Source organism: Neovison vison, chromosome 5 (genome assembly GCF_020171115.1).
Source record: "Neovison vison isolate M4711 chromosome 5, ASM_NN_V1, whole genome shotgun sequence".
Taxonomy (NCBI): Eukaryota; Metazoa; Chordata; class Mammalia; order Carnivora; family Mustelidae; genus Neogale; species Neogale vison.
The window spans coordinates 44131525-44151532 of NC_058095.1; the positions used below are offsets into that span (position 1 = coordinate 44131525).

At 42.1% G+C, this 20008-nt stretch overlaps 1 protein-coding gene across 1 annotated transcript in view; it reads left to right on the top strand.

Annotated features, from left to right (window-relative positions):
- Positions 1-20008, top strand: part of CA10 (carbonic anhydrase 10) — a 535654-nt gene that overhangs the window by 222938 nt on the left and 292708 nt on the right. Inside the window, exon 3 of the mRNA XM_044248645.1 lies at positions 19499-19641. Coding sequence (XP_044104580.1) covers positions 19499-19641 — 143 coding nt within the window. The remainder of the gene's footprint in view (positions 1-19498; positions 19642-20008) is intronic.

Genomic DNA, 20008 nt, shown 5'->3' on the forward strand with positions numbered 1-20008 from the left:
TGGGAAAAAAAACTTACACAGGCAAAAAAAAAAGAATTGGAGATTTATATATTTAAGCAGATTTATTTCTGCAGTGTAAAATTTGGTAATGTAAAATAAAAATATACAACTTTATTTAAAAAAAATAAAAAAATAAAAGGGTTTCACCAGATGTTTGAATTCGTGGGAAATTGTTGCCGGGTACTATATTATTAGTGAATTTTTTTTTTCCAATTTATTTATTTTCAGAAAAACAGTATTCATTATTTTTTCACCACACCCAGTGCTCCATGCAAGCTGTGCCCTCTATAATACCCAGCACCTGGTACCCCAACCTCCCACCCCCCCCACCACATCAAACCCCTCAGATTGTTTTTCAGAGTCCATAGTCTCTCATGGTTCATCTCCCCTTCCAATTTACCCCAAAGCACATACCCTCCCCAATGTCCATAACCCTACCCCCCTTCTCCCAACCCCCCTCCCCCCAGCAACCCACAGTTTGTTTCGTGAGATTAAGAGCCACTTATGGTTTGTCTCCCTCCCTATCACATCTTGTTTCATGGATTCTTCTCCTACCCACTTAAGCCCCCATGTTGCATCACCACTCCCTCATATTAGGGAGATCATATGATAGTTGTCTTTCTCCGCTTGACTTATTTCGCTAAGCATGATACGCTCTAGTTCCATCCATGTTGTCGCAAATGGCAAGATTTCGTTTCTTTTGATGGCTGCATAGTATTCCATTGTGTATATATACCACATCTTCTTGATCCATTCATCTGTTGATGGACATCTAGGTTCTTTCCATAGTTTGGCTATTGTGGACATTGCTGCTATAAACATTCGGGTGCACGTGCCCCTTTGGATCACTAGGTTTGTATCTTTAGGGTAAATTCCCAGTAGTGCAATTGCTGGGTCATAGGGCAGTTCTATTTTCAACATTTTGAGGAACCTCCATGCTGTTTTCCAGAGGGGCTGCACCAGCTTGCATTCCCACCAACAGTGTAGGAGGGTTCCCCTTTCTCCGCATCCTCGCCAGCATCTGTCATTTCCTGACTTGTTGATTTTAGCCATTCTGACTGGTGTGAGGTGATATCTCATTGTGGTTTTGATTTGTATTTCCCTGATGCCGAGTGATATGGAGCACTTTTTCATGTGTCTGTTGGCCATCTGGATGTCTTCTTTGCAGAAACGTCTGTTCATGTCCTCTGCCCATTTCTTGATTGGATTATTTGTTCTTTGGGTGTTGAGTTTGTTAAGTTCTTTATAGATTTTGGACACTAGTCCTTTATCTGATATGTCATTTGCAAATATCTTCTCCCATTCTGTCAGTTGTCTTTTGGTTTTGTTAACTGTTTCCTTTGCTGTGCAAAAGCTTTTGATTTTGATGAAATCCCAAAAGTTCATTTTTGCCCTTGCTTCCCTTGCCTTTGGCGATGTTCCTAGGAAGATGTTGCTGCGGCTGAGGTCGAAGAGGTCGCTGCCTGTGTTCTCCTCAAGGATTTTGATGGATTCCTTTCTCACATTGAGGTCTTTAATCCATTTTGAATCTATTTTTGTGTGTGGTGTAAGGAAATGGTCCAATTTCATTTTTCTGCACGTGGCTGTCCAATTTTCCCAACACCATTTATTGAAGAGGCTGTCTTTTTTCCATTGGACATTCTTTCCTGCTTTGTCAAAGATTAGTTGACCATAGAGTTGAGGGTCTATTTCTGGGCTCTCTATTCTGTTCCATTGGTCTATGTGTCTGTTTTTGTGCCAGTACCATGCTGTCTTGATGATGACAGCTTTGTAATAAAGCTTGAATTCTGGAATTGTGATGCCACCAACTTTGGCTTTGTTTTTCAATATCCCTTTGGCTATTCGAGGTCTTTTCTGGTTCCATATAAATTTTAAAATTATTTGTTCCATTTCTTTGAAAAAGATGGATGGTACTTTGATAGGAATTGCATTAAATGTGTAGATTGCTTTAGGTAGCATAGACATTTTCACAATATTTATTCTTCCAATCCAGGAGCATGGAACATTTTTCCATTTCTTTGTGTCTTCCTCAATTTCTTTCATGAGTACTTTATAGTTTTCTGAGTATAGATTCTTAGCCTCTTTGGTTAGGTTTATTCCTAGGTATCTTATGGTTTGGGGTGCAATTGTAAATGGGATTGACTCCTTAATTTCTCTTTCTTCTGTCTTGTTGTTGGTGTAGAGAAATGCAACTGATTTCTGTGCATTGATCTTATATCCTGACACTTTACTGAATTCCTGTATAAGTTCTAGCAGTTTTGGAGTGGAGTCTTTTGGGTTTTCCACATAGAGTATCATATCATCTGCGAATAGTGATCATTTGACTTCTTCTTTGCCGATTTGGATGCCTTTAATTTCCTTTTGTTGTCTGATTGCTGAGGCTAGGACTTCTAGTACTATGTTGAATAGCAGTGGTGATAATGGACATCCCTGCCGTGTTCTTGACATTAGTGGAAAAGCTTTCAGTTTTTCTCCATTGAGAATGATATTTGCAGTGGGTTTTTCATAGATGGCTTTGATGATATTGAGGTATGTGCCCTCTATCCCTACACTTTGAAGGGTTTTGATCAGGAAGGGATGCTGTACTTTGTCAAATGCTTTTTCAGCATCTATTGAGAGTATCATATGGTTCTTGTTCTTTCTTTTATTGATGTGTTGTATCACATTGACTGATTTGCGGATGTTGAACCAACCTTGCAGCCCTGGGATAAATCCCACTTGGTCGTGGTGAATAATCCTTTTAATGTACTGTTGAATCCTATTGGCTAGTATTTTGGTGAGAATTTTTGCATCTGTGTTCATCAAGGATATTGGTCTATAGCTCTCTTTTTTGATGGAATCCTTGTCTGGTTTTGGGATCAAGGTGATGTTGGCCTCATAAAATGAGTTTGGAAGTTTTCCTTCCATTTCTATTTTTTGGAACAGTTTCAGGAGAATAGGAATTAGTTCTTCTTTAAATGTTTGGTAGAATTCCCCCGGGAAGCCATCTGGCCCTGGGCTTTTGTTTGTTTGGAGATTTTTAATGACTGTTTCAATCTCCTTACTGGTTATGGGTCTGTTCAGGCTTTCTATTTCTTCCTGGTTCAATTTTGGTAGTTTATATGTTTCTAGGAATGCATCCATTTCTTCCAGATTGTCAAATTTGTTGGCGTAGAGTTGCTCATAGTATGTTCTTATAATAGTTTGTATTTCTTTGGTGTTAGTTGTGATCTCTCCTCTTTCATTCATGATTTTATTTATTTGGGTCCTTTCTCTTTTCTTTTTGATAAGTCTGGCCAAGGGTTTATCAATTTTATTAATTCTTTCAAAGAACCAGCTCCTAGTTTCGTTGATTTGTTCTATTGTTTTTTTGGTTTCTATTTCATTGATTTCTGCTCTGATCTTTATGATTTCTCTTCTCCTGCTGGGCTTAGGGTTTCTTTCTTGTTCTTTCTCCAGCTCCTTTAGGTGTAGGGTTAGGTTGTGTACCTGAGACCTTTCTTGTTTCTTGAGAAAAGCTTGTACCGCTATATATTTTCCTCTAAGGACTGCCTTTGTTGTGTCCCACAGATTTTGAACTGTTGTATTTTCATTATCATTTGTTTCCATGATTTTTTTCAATTCTTCTTTAATTTCCCGGTTGACCCATTCATTCTTTAGAAGGATGCTGTTTAGTCTCCATGTATTTGTGTTCTTTCCAGACTTCCTCTTGTGGTTGAGTTCTAGCTTCAGAGCATTGTGGTCTGAAAATATGCAGGGAATGATCCCAATCTTTTGATACCGGTTGAGTCCTGATTTAGGACCGAGGATGTGATCTATTCGGGAGAATGTTCCATGTGCACTAGAGAAGAATGTGTATTCTGTTGCTTTGGGATGAAATGTTCTGAATATATCTGTGATGTCCATCTCATCCAGTGTATCATTTAAGGCCTTTATTTCCCTGTTGATCTTTTGCTTGGATGATCTGTCCATTTCAGTGAGGGGAGTGTTAAAGTCCCCTACTATTATTGTATTATTGTTGATGTGTTTCTTTGATTTTGTTATTAATTGGTTTATATAGTTGGCTGCTCCCACATTGGGGGCATAGATATTTAAAATTGTTAGATCTTCTTGTTGGACAGACCCTTTGAGTATGATATAGTGTCCTTCCTCATCTCTTATTATAGTCTTTGGCTTAAAATCTAAGTGATCTGATATAAGGATTGCCACTCCTGCTTTTTTCTGATGTCCATTAGCATGGTAAATTCTTTTCCACCCCCTCACTTTAAGTCTGGAGGTGTCTTCGGGTTTAAAATGGGTTTCTTGGAGGCAACATATAGATGGGTTTTGTTTTTTTATCCATTCTGATACCCTGTGTCTTTTGATTGGGGCATTTAGCCCATTAACATTCAGGGTAACTATTGAGAGATATGATTTTAGTGCCATTGTATTGCCTGTAAGGTGACCGTTACTGTATATTGTCTCTGTTCCTTTCTGATCTACCACTTGTAGGCTCTCTCTTTGCTTAGAGGACCCCTTTCAGTATTTCCTGTAGAGCTGGTTTGGTGTTTGCAAATTCTTTCAGTTTTTGTTTGTCCTGGAAGCTTTTAATCTCTCCTTCTATTTTCAATGATAGCCTAGCTGGATATAGTATTCTTGGCTGCATGTTTTTCTCGTTTAGTGCTCTGAAAATGTCATGCCAGCTCTTTCTGGCCTGCCAGGTCTCTGTGGATAAGTCAGCTGCCAATCTAATACTTTTACCATTGTATGTTACAGACTTCTTTTCCCGGGCTGCTTTCAGGATTTTCTCCTTGTCACTAAGGCTTGTAAATTTTACTATTAGGTGACGGGGTGTGGGCCTATTCTTAATGATTTGGAGGGGCGTTCTCTGAACCTCCTGAATTTTGATGCTCGTTCCCTTTGCCATATTGGGGAAATTCTCCCCAATAATTCTCTCCAGTATATCTTCTGCTCCCCTCTCTCTTTCTTCTTCTTCTGGAATCCCAATTATTCTAGTGTTGTTTCGTCTGATGGTGTCACTTATCTCTCGAATTCTCTCCTCATGGTCCAGTAGCTGTTTGTCCCTCTTTTGCTCAGCTTCTTTATTCTCTGTCATTTGGTCTTCTATATCGCTAATTCTTTCTTCTGCCTCATTTATCCTAGCAGTGAGAGCCTCCATTTTTGATTGAACTTCATTAATAGCTTTTTTGATTTCAACTTGGTTGGATTTTATTTCTTTTATTTCTCCAGAAAGGGCTTTTATATCTCTGGAGAGGGTTTCTCTAATATCTTCCATGCCTTTTTCAAGCCTGGCTATAACCTTTAGAACTATCATTTTGAACTCTAGATCTGACATATTACCAATGTCTGTATTGATTAGGTCTCTAGCCTTTGGTACTGCCTCTTGTTCTTTTTTTTGTTGTGAATTTTTCCGCCTTGTCATTTTGTCCAGCTAAGAGTATATGAAGGAGCAAGTAAAATACTAAAAGTGTGGCAACAATCCCAGGAAAATATGCTTTAACCAAATCAGAAGAGATCCCAAATCGTGAGGGGGGATTTCTCCTCCCTCACGATTGGGTGAGGGATCTCCTCTGATTGGGATCTCCTTTGATTGGGATCTCCCAATCTCTTCTGATTGGGATCTCTTCTGATTTGGGGACAAAAAGAGGTTCAAAAAGAAAGAAAGAAAAAAAATAAAAAAAGAATTAAAAAAAGAGATTGAATTAAAAATTCAATCAAGAATTTAAAAAAGAATTAAGAAAAAAATAAGATTGAAGAGATTAGGATCTCTTCTGATTTGGGGATAAAAAGAGGTTCAAAAAGAAAGAAAGAAAAAAAAGAAAAAAAAAGAATTAAAAAAAGAAAATGAATAAAGAAAAGTATAAAAAAGAAAAAATATATATATATTAGATAATCTAGTTAAAAAACGTTAAAAAAGAAAAGGGTAAAAGTTATAAAAATTTTTAGCAGAAGAAGTGAAAAAAAATGAAAAAGAAAAAAATTAAATTAACTGCAAGACTAAAAAATCACAGGCAGAAAGCCATGAGTTCCGTGGTTTGTTTTCTCCTCCTCTGGAATTCTGCTGCTCTCTCCTTGGTATTGAAACTGCACTCCTTGGTAGGTGAACTTGGTCTTGCCTGGATTTCTTGTTGATCTTCTGGGGGAGGGGCCTGTTGTAGTGATTCTCAAGTGTCTTTGCCCCAGGCGGAATTACACCGCCCTTACCAGGGGCCGGGCTGAGTGATCTGCTCGGCTTTGCTTTCAGGAGCTTTTGTTCCCTGAGTGCTTTCCGTAGAGTTCCGGAGGACGGGAACACAAATGGCGGCCTCCTGGTCTCCGGCCCGGAGGAGCCGAGAGCCCGGGGCCCCGCTCCCCTGTGCGTCCTCAGCGAACAGCTCCTAGTAACTCGCGTCTGCCTAACCTCCGGCCGCGCTCCGAGCTCACCGAGCCTGCGACCGGTTCAAGGCAACTCCGAGCTGCGAGCTTACTGTCGGCTCTGTCTCTGCAGCTTACTGTCGGCTCTGTCTCTGCAGCCGTTCCAATATCCGCAAGCTCTGCGACACTCAGACACCCCCGATCCTTCTGTGACCCCACGGGACCTGAGGTCACGCCGACCCCGTGTGGGCTTCGCCCCGGTTTAGCCTCCGGAGCGGTGTCCCTCAGCAGGGCAGACTTTTAAAAGTCCTGATTTTGTGCTCCGCTGCTCCGCCGATTGCCGGGAGCCGGCCCCTCCCCCCGCGGTCTATCTTCCCGTCGCTTTGGATTCACTTCTCCGCCAGTCCTACCTTTCAGAAAGTGGTTGTTTTTCTGTTTCTAGAATTGCTGTTCTTCTTCTCTTCGATCTGCCGATGGATTTGCAGGTGTTTGCAATCTTTAGATAAGCTCTCTAGCTGATCTCCTGCTAGCTGAGGTAGTCTCAGCCTGCTACTTCTCCGCCATCTTGACTCCTCCCCCCATTAGTGAACTTTTAACCAAATTTCCAAAGGCTGAAGAAGATCAGCTACTTTCATGGGCAAAATGCGTTTTACCCCTCGCTCGATTCTCCTGCCCCAGCTTGTTTCAACATTAGGGATACACACTTCTCGAAGCAAAGAGGCTGCGGCTTTTATATAAATTTCAAGTAGGTCGTGTGGTTTTTCAGAGACATCAGGCTGGTCATTTTCTTCAAAGTTGAATGGGCGGAAATAATTAATGGGCTGGTTTATTGACACGCATTGAGACATTCTTCTCTTTGTGGTTTTAATTACCAACTTCAGTTGACTAATTTCAGATTTTATCTGAAGCACCAGTCATTACATGGGGTAAGAAAAATTTCCACCGAAATACAATTGGATAACGCTTAACACCATTGTCAGGCTTAAATCTTAAACTTAAGACAGACGCATGGAGCTTAATGCCTACATAACCCAGACTGTGTTTTATGCCTTCCTGTGGGTTCTCAAGAACAAGTCATCCTGACTCATTGGTGAGTGAATGCTGAGAAAGGAAAATATTGAGGAGGAAAAAAAAAGGTTGGCAGCTTTGTTCTACTGAGCTCTGTGCTTGATGTGGGACGTGAGAGTGAGACCTGGGTTCAAGTCACCACCAGCTCAGCTGTGTGCTTGCTAAGTGTCCTTGGTTAAACCACTCAATTCTCTGAGCTTCAGATCCTCATCTGTAACACAGGACAAATAATAGCTGTCCCTGACAGCTACAGTTAGGAACGACCTGATGTAAAGCTAGTCTCTTTCCAGGTTAGCCCCAGTTGCAATTTATCCATGACTTGATGTATAAGCGGACTATGACAGGTTTTGCTTTTTTTTTTTTTTAATTTTCTTTTTTTCATTTTCATTTTCATTGTCATTGTCATTTAGATGGACACGAGTATAGTGAAGTGTATCTTCCTATGATCCTGATTTTACAAATGAGGGGACTGACGTTCAAGAAAAAAAATGTGTTTGGCTCAAGTCAGTGGACCAGGATAAGAAGGAAGGGTAACGCAGGGATTACGATAAGGGACACGGGCCAGCCAATCTGAGTCTGGAATCCTTGACTTCATCACTGGCAAGCTGGGTTTTTTGTTTGGTTAAATCTTGGGCAACTTATTTAATGTCTTTGTGCCTCAGATACCTATAGGGCCTGGTAAGAATTAGGATAATAACAAGATTCACCTCCTAGATTATTTAATGAGCTAATGAATGGAAAATGTGTGGTGGTGAACACCTGGGAAGTACTCAGTAGATGTGACTTTTTTTTTTTTTTATCAGAACCAGAACCTAGTTCCACAGGCCCTAAATGCTGTGCTATTTCTATCTCAGTACCCTGTCTTCCAAGGAGTCCATTCTGGAATTTCTTTGAGTGTACTTTTTGCACTTATAGTGCTTTTTTGAGGAAAGGGGCAATCACTGTCTTCTCTATCAGTTATGATTCAAGTGTATAACTACCTGTCTTCATAAGTGGGTCACATAGACTCTAACGACCTGGTATCCCCAAGAACTCTACATCTGTGTTCCATATCTAGAATCACTAATCCTAGCTCCTAGGTTACCCTGGAGCTCATATATTTTTGATCCCCTAGAGGTAGCAGGGAAAGAGAGCAGGCTTTTTAAAAAAAGATTTTATTTACTTATTTGACACAGAGAGAGGGAGAGCACAAGCAGGGGGAGAGGCAGAGGGAGAGGGAGAAGCAGGCCTCCTGCTGAGCAGGGAGCGCGATGCAGGGCTCGAGCCCAGGACTCTGGGATCATGACCTGAGCTGAAGACAGGTGCTTAGCAACCAAGCCCCCAGGTGCCCCCAGGAATAGGCTTTTTGATCAGGAAGTCTGATCTTATAAATTACCATAAATGTTACTATATTCAAAACAATATGGCATGGAAACAGAAATATACAAATACTCGGTGGAACAAGCTCGAAAGTCCGGAGGCAAACCTAATATATATGGAAACTTAATATGCGGTTAAAGTAATATTCATTTTGGTGGTGGAAGATGATTTATTGGATAAATAATGCTGGTATTATTCACTTTCTATCTTGGAAAATCTCAGACCGCCGTCATAGCATATGCAACTTCATCTCTCATAGATTTTTTTTAAAAAGTCACATCATCTGGTACCCCTGTGCCATATTGGGGAAATTCTCTCCAATAATTCTCTCCAGTATACCTTCTGCTCCCCTCTCTCTTTCTTCTTCTTCTGGAATCCCAATTATTCTAATGTTGTTTCATCTTATGGTGTCACTTATCTCTCGAATTCTCCCCTCATGGTCCAGTAGCTGTTTGTCCCTCTTTTGCTCAGCTTCTTTATTCTCTGTCATTCTGAAAATAAATAAATTGAAAAAAAAAAAGTGAAACCATATGATAAAAAAAAAAGTCACATCATATGTCGTGAAAAGAAGGGCCATCTGTACCCCAATGTTTATAGCAGCAATGGCCACGGTCGCCAAACTATGGAAAGAACCAAGATGCCCTTCAACGGACGAATGGATAAGGAAGATGTGGTCCATATACACTATGGAGTATTATGCCTCCATCAGAAAGGATGAATACCCAACTTTTGTAGCAAAATGGACGGGACTGGAAGAGATTATGCTGAGTGAAATAAGTCAAGCAGAGAGAGTCAATTATCATATGGTTTCACTTATTTGTGGAGCATAACAAATATCATGGAGGACATGGGGAGTTAGAGAGGAGAAGGGAGTTGGGGTAAATTGGAAGGGGAGGTGAAACACGAGAGACTATGGACTCTGAAAAACAATCTGAGGGGTTTGAAGTGGCGGGGGGGGGTGGGAGGTTGGGGGTACCAGGTGGTGGGTATTATAGAGGGCATGGATTGCATGGAGCACTGGATGTGGTGAAAAAATAATGAATACTGTTTTTCTGAAAATAAATAAATTGAAAAATTTTTTAAAAAGTCACATCATAGAAAGTACAATAATAAAAGTAGTTTTTAATAATTTAGAAAGATTTCTATAATCTGTACCTGGAGATCCACTCTTAAGTAATAGAAGAAACCCAGAAACCTTATGAAGCAAGAGATCAATGTATCCACCTATAAAAAATTTAAAAACGCCAGTATAGAAATACCCAAAATGAGGTTAAAAACTCGATAACAAGTGAGGAGAAAAATGTTTACAGCCCATGACAAGGAGTAAATGTTTCTACAGTTCAAATTACAGCAAAAATTTATATGAAACATATAAATAACCCAGAGAAAAATGCATGAAGAATATTTTCAGAAGAGAAAGGCAGATAGCCCGTGAGCATGTGAGAGGACACCCAACCTCAGCAGCAGTTAGGAAATGCAAATTAAATCAATGAGATCTCATTTTCCTGTTAGAGCTCCATAAATAAATAAACCAACAAATAAATAAATAACATCCAGAGCTATGGAGATTATGGGGGAAAGGGACCCACACATAGCTGATAGGAGCATAAATATTTATAGACAGTGTCCGTATCTTTTAAAGGAACCTGGCAGCATCTGTGAACACATGTGCCTACCTTGACTGGACAGTATTACCTTTAGGGATCTTTCCTCCCGAAATGAAGGCATTCGTGTGAAAAGTATATGAAGAGCTTGGTAAAATAAAGATGGAAATCACCTTCCTGTCTTTCATCTAGGGAATGGCTGAGAAAAGAGAAGTACATCCGAACTATGGAAGCTCCGTCACCTAACACATGAGTGAGAAGCTCTAGGGAGCACTGACAGGAAGGACATCTGTGACATATTGTTACTTGAAACAAAAAGGGTGGCTCGGTGGGTTGAGCATCTGATTCTAGATTTCGGTCAAGGTCATGATCCTATGAGATCGAGCCCCACATTGGGCTCTGTGCTGAGTGTGGAGCCTGCTCGAGATTCTATCTCTCCCCCAACCCATGCCTACCCCCAACCCCACTAGTACAGGAGCTAAATAAATAAATAGTTTTACAAATAGAACCTCTCTAAATGTATGGATATGTTTCGGGCATGCGTAGGTAAGCTTAGTGAAAGATGCCTGACCAAGGGTTCGCACCGATTACCATAAGGTGTCCCTGGAAGGAAGAAGAGGAAGATAATCACCCCTTGATCTACACACTTGGGCATTGCTTCCCCGGCTACCATCCATACACGACTTTGTCTGGTTGTTTGTTAGCTCTAAAGAAAGGAACTAATCTCAAATTCTAGTCACTGTACCAACTAGCCAAGTGACCTTGGAAAGTCCCATAACCTCTCTAAGTCTTACTTTTCTCATCTATAAAATAATGATAATAGGATCTCCCAGAGTTGTAGGGAGGATTAGGAAGATAAGATATGTCAGGTCCGTGGCACAGAGATTATGGTACGTGATCAGCAAATGCAAACCCCCTCTTCCTTCCTTTCTCTACCCCCTCCAATGATGTTTTCAGAAATGCAAGCCAGTCCCCACATTGGAACCAACAGGTGGACGACGGTGCTGTACAAACGATTACTCCAACAGCTTCTAAAAGCAAAATAAAAATGGTTGTCTTTGAAGTTAAAACCATTTTGGGTGATTCACATTACTCTTCACCACCACCACCCCCCACCCCCCTGCCAATTCATCCAGACATTGAGAGTTACAGATTCAAGAAATAATTGCACATGGTGCCTTCAGGGTGTGAAATTAAGTGGTCAATCCTATGATCTAGAAAGCAACCCACTCTGAATCCAGGTTGGGCTGTGTGGGCACCTGAAAGCTGCCTCTCCTTCCCTCTCCTATCTGGATCTCTCATCTTTTCCCTTTCTGGGATGCTGCAGTGGTGGGACCAGTGTCGGGGGCCCACATCATCCTCCAGGATCCCCTCACTGGACCCCTTCTCTAACCCTCACAGAGTATTTATTATAAAAACCACATAATGCTAGACCTTTGATAAACATGTTCCCACTTAATCTTCCCAGCACCTCTCTGAAGCAACCGTCACCCCCATTTTACAAATGGAGAAACCAAGACTACAGAAGTGTAGCCACCTACTCAAGGTTCCGTGGTGAGGATAGGGTAGCTCATGATCAGAGAAGTTAGAAGACCCAGTGGCTTAAACTTTCTTTCTGCATAACCGTTATTCAGAGTCCCGTGATAGTGTTTCCTAGGTACTAAGAATGGCAAGCTTCTCTGCATAAGGGAGAACTTTCGGCTTTTAACTAGTTCTAAGACTTCTGTGGTTTGCAGTCTCTGCTCATACTTGCAGACTGAACTCCAATATCCCCTCTAGTAAGAAGGCTTATCCTAGCACTGGAGGGAAGGGTCAGAGTCCATTTACTCCCCTCTCTGCATTTAAGCTTTAATACGCACACACCTTAATTATAACACTTACCATGTTTTATGACAACTGTTTGTTAGCATGCCTATCTTCCCACCCTATGGGGTGTCCTTAAGAGTGCAGGCATTTTCTTTTAATCTGACTCAGTGGAGATGTTTCATTAATTTGCAGATAAACGCACAACTTAATGATTATGTGTTAAGCAGGTTACTTTGCAACCCCTGTGAGTCTCTCCCCAAGTGAGAGAACGGGAAGCCCCTGTTAGACGCCCTTTATGAAATACAAACCAGAGGATGAGCAACATAAGAAGAATCCAGAAGCAAAAGACTTATTCAAACGCTGTTCCTCTTATGAAATAAATCTGAAATCAGAAAGGGGCCAAAAGCCTACAGCAGTGGGTATTTTAAACATGCTTATTAATAATGGCTCAAAGTGGAGATTTATTACAGTTGAGAATAGGGAAAGGGACAGTAAATCAGCATTGGTGAGGAAAAGAGCAAGGGAGAGATATGAGTTCTTATTTAAAATGTATTCATGTGCTTTATAACCCTAAAGTAGAGATTGCTGTATTGAAGTGGAAGGCTTTATTTGTAGGATTGAATTCACCAAAGATACGTTTTATGCCAGTATTCATTTTCCCATCTTTCATTTGCTTTCCTTTGGCCGAAAAGTTGGGGACTTAGTTTATTGCTTGAAAGCAAAAAGAGATTGCCTTAGCGGAGTCTCTCCATGAAAATATTCCTTGCTTCGAATGGTGACTTCGAACACTCGTTGGATTCTAGGAAAAATGCTATTTTATTGGCACATATGTTGAAGAGAATAGTTTTTAAAACATTCAATTAGTTCTGCGTTTGAGATAGAATTTAAACAAATCCAAAGCAACAGGATTAAATTCACGTAAAAACCCAACTGTTGCTTGGGAACCGATTCTTTTCCCACTCCAACTACTCTAAGGATAATCAAGCTCACTCTTGGCTGTATTCCAGCCAAGGAGATACATGCTTTTCATTCATCAATCAGTTCATGGTTCCCCCTTGCCTAAAACTCTCAGTGGCTTTCTAATACATTAGAGTCAAGCACAAAGTCCTCACTAGGGGGGCGCCTGGGTGGTTCAGTGGGTTAAAGCCTCTGCCTTAGGCTCAGGTCATGATCCTAGGGTCCTGGGATCGAGCCCCGCATCGGGCTCTCTGCTCAGCAGGGAGCCTGCTTCCTCCTCTCTCTCTCTCTGCCTGCCTCTCTGCCTACTTGTGATCTCTGTCTGTCAAATAAATGAATAAAATCTTTAAAAAAAAAAAAAATCCTCACTAGGGGCAGCAGAGTCCGGAAACATCAGCCCCTTGTCTACCCAGCCAACCTCCTCTCCTCTCGCCTTTTCTCTCATCTGGTTCATCAGGTTCAAGTTAACTGGCTTCCTCCTGGTTCCTTGAACACATCAGGCTCTTCTCTTCCAAGATCAGTTCTGCTCCTCTGTCTGGGACACACTTTTCCCGGCCACTCTTCAGGCACGACCCCTCTCAATCCTTCCACGGCTACTAGGTGTCACTTCCAGAGAAATTATCTGTGACCATTCTAGGCTATGTCTCTATCCATGCTTTATTCTGTAATCCATTGCCATCTTTTTTTTTTTAAGATTTTTATTTATTTATTTGAGAGAGAGAGTGGGAGATAGTACCAGCTGGGGGAGGGGTCAAGGGAGAGGGACAAGCCGACTCCCTGCTGAGCAGGGAGCCCAATGACGATGAGGAGCTTGATCCCAGGACCCTATGATCACAACCCCAGCCAAAGGCAGACGCTTAACCAACTGAGCCATCCAAGTGTCCCAGTACGTTGACCATCTTAATTGTCCCTACAGCGTGCTCACTGGAAATGCTAACTCTGGGGATAAATGTAAGTGTGGAGATAAACAATAAGCAATAAACAATAAATAATAAATAAATAAATAACAAACAATAAATAATAAACAATATCCCCCATATTCCCTGCTGGGAGCTGTCTTCCTTCATTGCTGAACTACCCGGAACTGATAGCAGGGTCTGGCCCATAGTAGGTCCTCAGCAAATGTTTGCTGCATGAGTTCTGGGTGTCAAGCCTAACGCCTGGCATGTCACAGGTTGTCAGTAGACACTTTTTAAGTGAGTTTGTCTTCCTCCTTTAGGACTTAGCAAATTCACATAAGCTGCATGAATTCCCAGTGCCAAGTTCCCTGCCCATAACTGCATGGGCTATGAAAGTTCTGCTGAGATAAGAAATGAAAATTTAGGACACATAAATAAAAAGGATGTCCAAGAGTTCAGACAGATGCTGGGCCATCATCTCTAGGATCCAAAAAAAAAAAAAAAGTCCCGGGGCAAATTTTAACTCTCAGTATCAGACTTGAGTCCTCTGGTTCCTTGCTCTCCCGATCAGTTCCTTGTTTCAGTGAGAACTTTTCCATTTTTGTATGGGGGTTACCATGATGTGTTAATAAACCAAACTTGGGCTTTTTCTTGGTTCACTGGTTTTGAACAAGTAGCTGATGGGTTTTGCTTTGGGTTTTCCAAGGCTCATATTTTAAGCCGCTGAAATCGCGGTCACTGGGCGTCTTTCATAGCTCACTGCTCCCAGAGCCAAGAGACTGTTTGGGATTTGTAGTTTATGGTAACAATACAGCATTGCCATTGGGGAGATGTTTTGGCAAAATAGCACAGAGCTGTGATGCAGCCCTTAAGGGCCATTGTTTGGGCTCTGTGAAAATTAATTTGCAAAAATATCCAGGTCTGTTGTGTGTTCTAATTTATATGTAAATTAGAAGATTGTGGGAAAAGGATACCAGGAATGATGCCATTCAGACAACTTCAGACCAGTCGTCCATTCATTGGTTAGAGTGACTCTCACTCAGTTTTGCTTTACTTACATTTGAGGGTTTTTTTCTTAATGATACATTGAGCCAGTCAAGCTAGAAAAAGACACAGCATTAGTCCATACACCACGATAACTGATGCTTTTTAAAAAATGACACAGAGCTTAAAAACTTGATTTACGGGGACAGTCATAGAAACTAAGAGAAAAGTAATTCAATAGTGATTCTCTCAATTTGGAAGTAGAAGCTGTGTTGTAGCATCCCGGGATGCCACCTCTGCTCCCAGGGGTGACACGGGGTGTGTAGCAAACCTGAAGGATCAATAGCATGGCGGGTAGTTAAGTGTCAGAATCAGGCGATAATGTTCTGCCCAAATCCGGAGGGAGAGTTTCTCACTCTAAATCCTGAAGCCTTGGTTCACACGTCCAGCCTCGCTATGAAGGTGGAATCTGCTGGCTCTCTCCCACGCGGCAGAAAGTGTGGCATCTCCACGCCCTCCTGTTTCCAGAGGCTTCCTCCTAATGCATTTCCCTAGAACCTTGATGACACCACATTTGCAGACATCTGAGTCTGGTCCTTGGGCACCTAAGTTCCCTAGACTAGTCTAGTTTCCCTAGACACCTTCGCTGTCATCCCAACACTTAACACAGATTCTAAAAGCAAGGACTTCTTTCATCTGGACCAGAACCTTCCCCAACCCGGCTGGCCCCAAGACACTAATCCCTAGAGGGGCTCTTCATGAGCAGCCGTCCCCATTAGATCTCCTTGACGGCCCTGCAGAGGAGACCCAAGCAAATCCCATCTTGCCTGGAATGAAAACTTTGTATCTAACACAGCGACCATTGTACGGATTTTTAAAAAAATCCTCATTTTGTTTGCAATGGTTGACGTCCAAAGCAGGTTGGTTTGAGTCTCTGCACTTGACGTTAAATTTAACCAGAAAATAGTTACTGATGTCACTTTTGATTTGCCAAAAGAGAAACTGGGAGCAGAGTCTTACAATGGCCAAGGCCATACTTAACTCTGATACTCCTTGGCGCCCATAATCTGACCTTGTGTGGAGCCTGCTGAGAAGGAGGGACTTGACCCTCTGCCGGTAAGGCTTTCATTTCATGTGTGTGTTCAGGCCAGATGGTCTGTAAAATGCCTTCTATTTCTGAAAGATGAGGAATTCATGGCTTATTTGCAAATGAGCAGTCCAGGGGCACCTGTGTGGCTCAGTCATTAAGCAGCTGCCTTCGTCTCAGGTCATGATCCCAGGGTCCTGGGATCCTTATCAGGCTCCCTGCTTGGTGGGAAGCCTGCTTCTCCCTCTGTCCACTCCCCCTGCTTGTGTTCCCTCTCTTGCTGTCTCTCCTGCTGTCAAATAAGTAAATAAAATCTTAAAGAAAGAAAGAGAGAGAGAGAGAAAGAAAATGAGCAGTCCAGCAAACTTAGATACCCCTTCAGGAGTGGAGCTAATGAACGGGGGCGAGTGGCTCTCAGCTGTTCCTCCATTGTCTGAGCAGGTGGTTGGAACCAGACTCATAGGCCTCAGTAGTGAAGTGTGAATATAAAACCCTGAAACTGTTTGTCATAAAGAATGGCAGGCCCAATAAAAGCCCAGGCAGATGTTCCCATAAAGTGTTTGTTGTTTGTGTTTTTGTGGGGGTGCTTTCAGGGTGTAAAGTTTATTAGTAAGGCTCGGAGCATCTCCCTCCCCATGTTGCCATATATTAGCAGCCTTGCAACCCATTTATGGGGTTGGAATTATTTTGGGTAATGATTTTCATGGGAAGAGATGAAATGCAGTCTGCACTTAGCTCTCACTACCTTTATTATGCAGCTGCCTTCCGGGGGAAGACCCCCAGACATCATAGATGGGCCCATGGTCAAAGAGGTGAGGGTCTCAAGGAGTATTATAGCTCAAAGGGGGCTGTATTAGTTTCCTATTGTGGCTATAACAAGTAACTACAACTTAGTGGCTTAACATGACACAAATGTATTTATCTTATAGTTCTGGGGGTGAGAAGCCCTAAATTAACCTTGTTGGGGGGGCGGCTAAAAATCAGGGTCAGCACGCCAGTGTTCTTTCTGGAAGCTCAAGAGGGGAGAAACCATTGCTTTGCCCATCCCAGCTTCTAGAGGTCACCTTGGCTCATATCCCCTTCCTCCATCTCCAACGCCAGTATCTTCTGCCCTCTCTTTCCACCCAAGGTCTTTTCTCTATGTCTCTGACGCTTCTACACCTCTCTCTTAAAAAAGACCCTTGGGATTACATTGGACCCACCCAGACAATCAAGGATAATCAACTCATCGCAGTACGCTTAATTATTTCTGCACAGTGTCATTTATTATGGAAGTTTAACATCTTAGGATGTGAACGTCTTTGAAGGAGGACCATTATCCAGCCTGCCATTAAGGCTATAGAGACCAATGAAAGCCCAAAAGATAAATGATATATCTAAAGCCACCCAGCTCCTCTGGGGCAGTGCCATGGCCTTATCCCAGCATCCTCCTATCTGCCACGTTTCTGTGCATCACTGACAAAGATGGGTGTAGGAGCGGGCCTGACGGGGGCCTTTATTTGCATAACAAACTGGAAATGATTGAGGAGTAAGTATAGGATTGTCAGTGATTTAAAAATAGCAGTATAGAGGAGACAGAAGTTTATATTTTTAAAAATGCATGTTTAATTCAAGAGCTTCCTTAAATATTATCATTTGGCTAGGGCGTGCTACCTTCTAAAGATGTTCAGTGACTTGTAGGGATAACATGACTTAAATACTGATGGGAAATGAAAGTGCTAAGGAACACAGGTACAGGTTCTTCTCTTCTTCCTACACCCACCCCCTCTGCTTCTCTCTCTCCATTTATTAGTCTACCCATGGCTGCCATTTGAAAGTCAGTTGGAGTTAGAAAACCAACTTAAAGTCTTTAAACTAAAAGGAATGGAAGAACCACCCAATGGGCTTATTGCCATGGGTTAAGGCAAATTAAGTATTCGCCATATTTACAAGGAAGCCCCCCTTTGATGTTGAAACATTCTTCTAAGAATCTGAGAAACTTGCTTTTGGTTTTCCTCCCCCTTCTGCCCAACAATGGCCTGTAACAAATAAAAGGTTGGTAGAATTTTGGATTTCGGTGGTACTAGACATACTATCCAGCCTGATCCTTCTCCGGAAATGTGGGTCTTTTCTAGAGTATGTTTGGTAGGGATTTGCACTACTCCTCTCTCGCTTCAATTTTCTCCATCCATGACATGAGAAAGAGTGTTGGCTGCTTAAAATAAAGGCTGAATTAAATTTGAGCTCCTGAGAGGACAAGTGCATTTGAGAGGGTTGTGACCTGACTGTTAGTTTCATCTACTCTAGAAATCACTCCCTAACTCCACTACCCACTGTGTCAGGGTGCGGTGCCCCTCACCTAGCGATTCGTAACCCACTCACCTCATTCTGTAACCCTCCACCCCGCTCCCTGCAAAGTGGTAATCATTCTTACACATATCTGCCTTACTCTAAATTTACATAAGCCAGGGCTGGGCATGCAACAGGAGCTCATTGTACTGTCCATAGACACTGTGGATGGATGAGTGAATGAATAGCCATATAGACTCATAGCCACATAGTGGACACATGGATCCAGAGCCTCAGTGGAAATACTGAGCACAGAGGAAGGTGGGCGGCAGGAAAAGGCTGAAGATAGAGTCTGTGATCTTCACTGATGTAAAATTAATAATTGGTTCCCCCTGCTCTGCTAACTTTCTTAAGCAGAAGGAAACTGGAAATTTCCACAGAAATTTATTTTCACAGATGTTTTAATGTGGCATGGAAGATGAGTAGACCATTCCCCTTTGTGTATTTGCACCCAACACCCCATGTCGTTTTTTCTGCCTATCAAATCAACACGTTCTTGAGCTACTGGTATATTAGGTTAGTGACACAGTGCTGGATTAAACAAAGACGAAGTCATTTTGCCAAGCTCCTGTCTGGCCTTGATTGGGGGTCATAAAACTCATACATTCCCTCAGTTTGTTTTTGACAACTCACAGAATAAAACCTTGTGTATGTCACATGCTATTTTCTTTTAAAAGCTTTCATAATCTTCTATATAGAACAAGGGTGATTCCCGTATCATTCCTACCACATGGAAAGCAGAGCATCAGCTCAGGAATTACTAAATATTTGGTGTATTTCAAAAGATCACGTGGGTGAACTATGCCATCTTTCCACAAAGGTGTTAATGCTAGCTGTACTCATCAAAGTCTGAAACAGATGGGTGGGTCTGAAACAAGAAAATCTGAAGGTAAAACTTAGTAATTGACTAAGATCCAGGCTGGGAAAATACCCTAGTGACACCCAAGGGTCTCTGTGGGTGGGAAACACCAGGTGGCCCTTTCTGATGTCACCATTTTGGTGCCATGGCTCTTCTTGCATTGGTTCTTAAAACTTCCACCCAGACTAATTCTAAAATTTCTTTTTGTTTCTAGTTCCTTCTTTCTGGGGATTGGTGAACTCAGCTTGGAATCTTTGCTCTGTGGGGAAACGGCAGTCGCCAGTCAACATAGAGACCAGTCACATGATCTTCGACCCCTTTCTGACGCCCCTGCGCATCAACACTGGGGGCAGGAAGGTAAGCAGCCACGGTGCTTCCATTGTGAAGTCGAGGATGTTGGGAGATGCTGATTCTGAAAGCCAGTCCTCTGGGTCTCCAGCTCTCTGATGAGTTTGCCTTTCCATCCAGCAGTAATCACAGACCTCAGGCCTGCTGCCAACCAGTGTAATTATGTCTGAATTGTGCTTTCTCTTTCCTAGCTAGTCAAACCCTCATGCTTCTAATTACTTTGTACCCCCTAGAGGTTGCCTGAGGCCCTATCCCTTGGTACCTCATGAAGGTCAGAAAGCAGTGTTGCTTCCCAAGCATATCATGCTGGGAAAATCCCTCCTCTTTACTGGGGCTTCTTTTAACCTCAACAAAGTGGGGGGAAAATTGCTTTAAC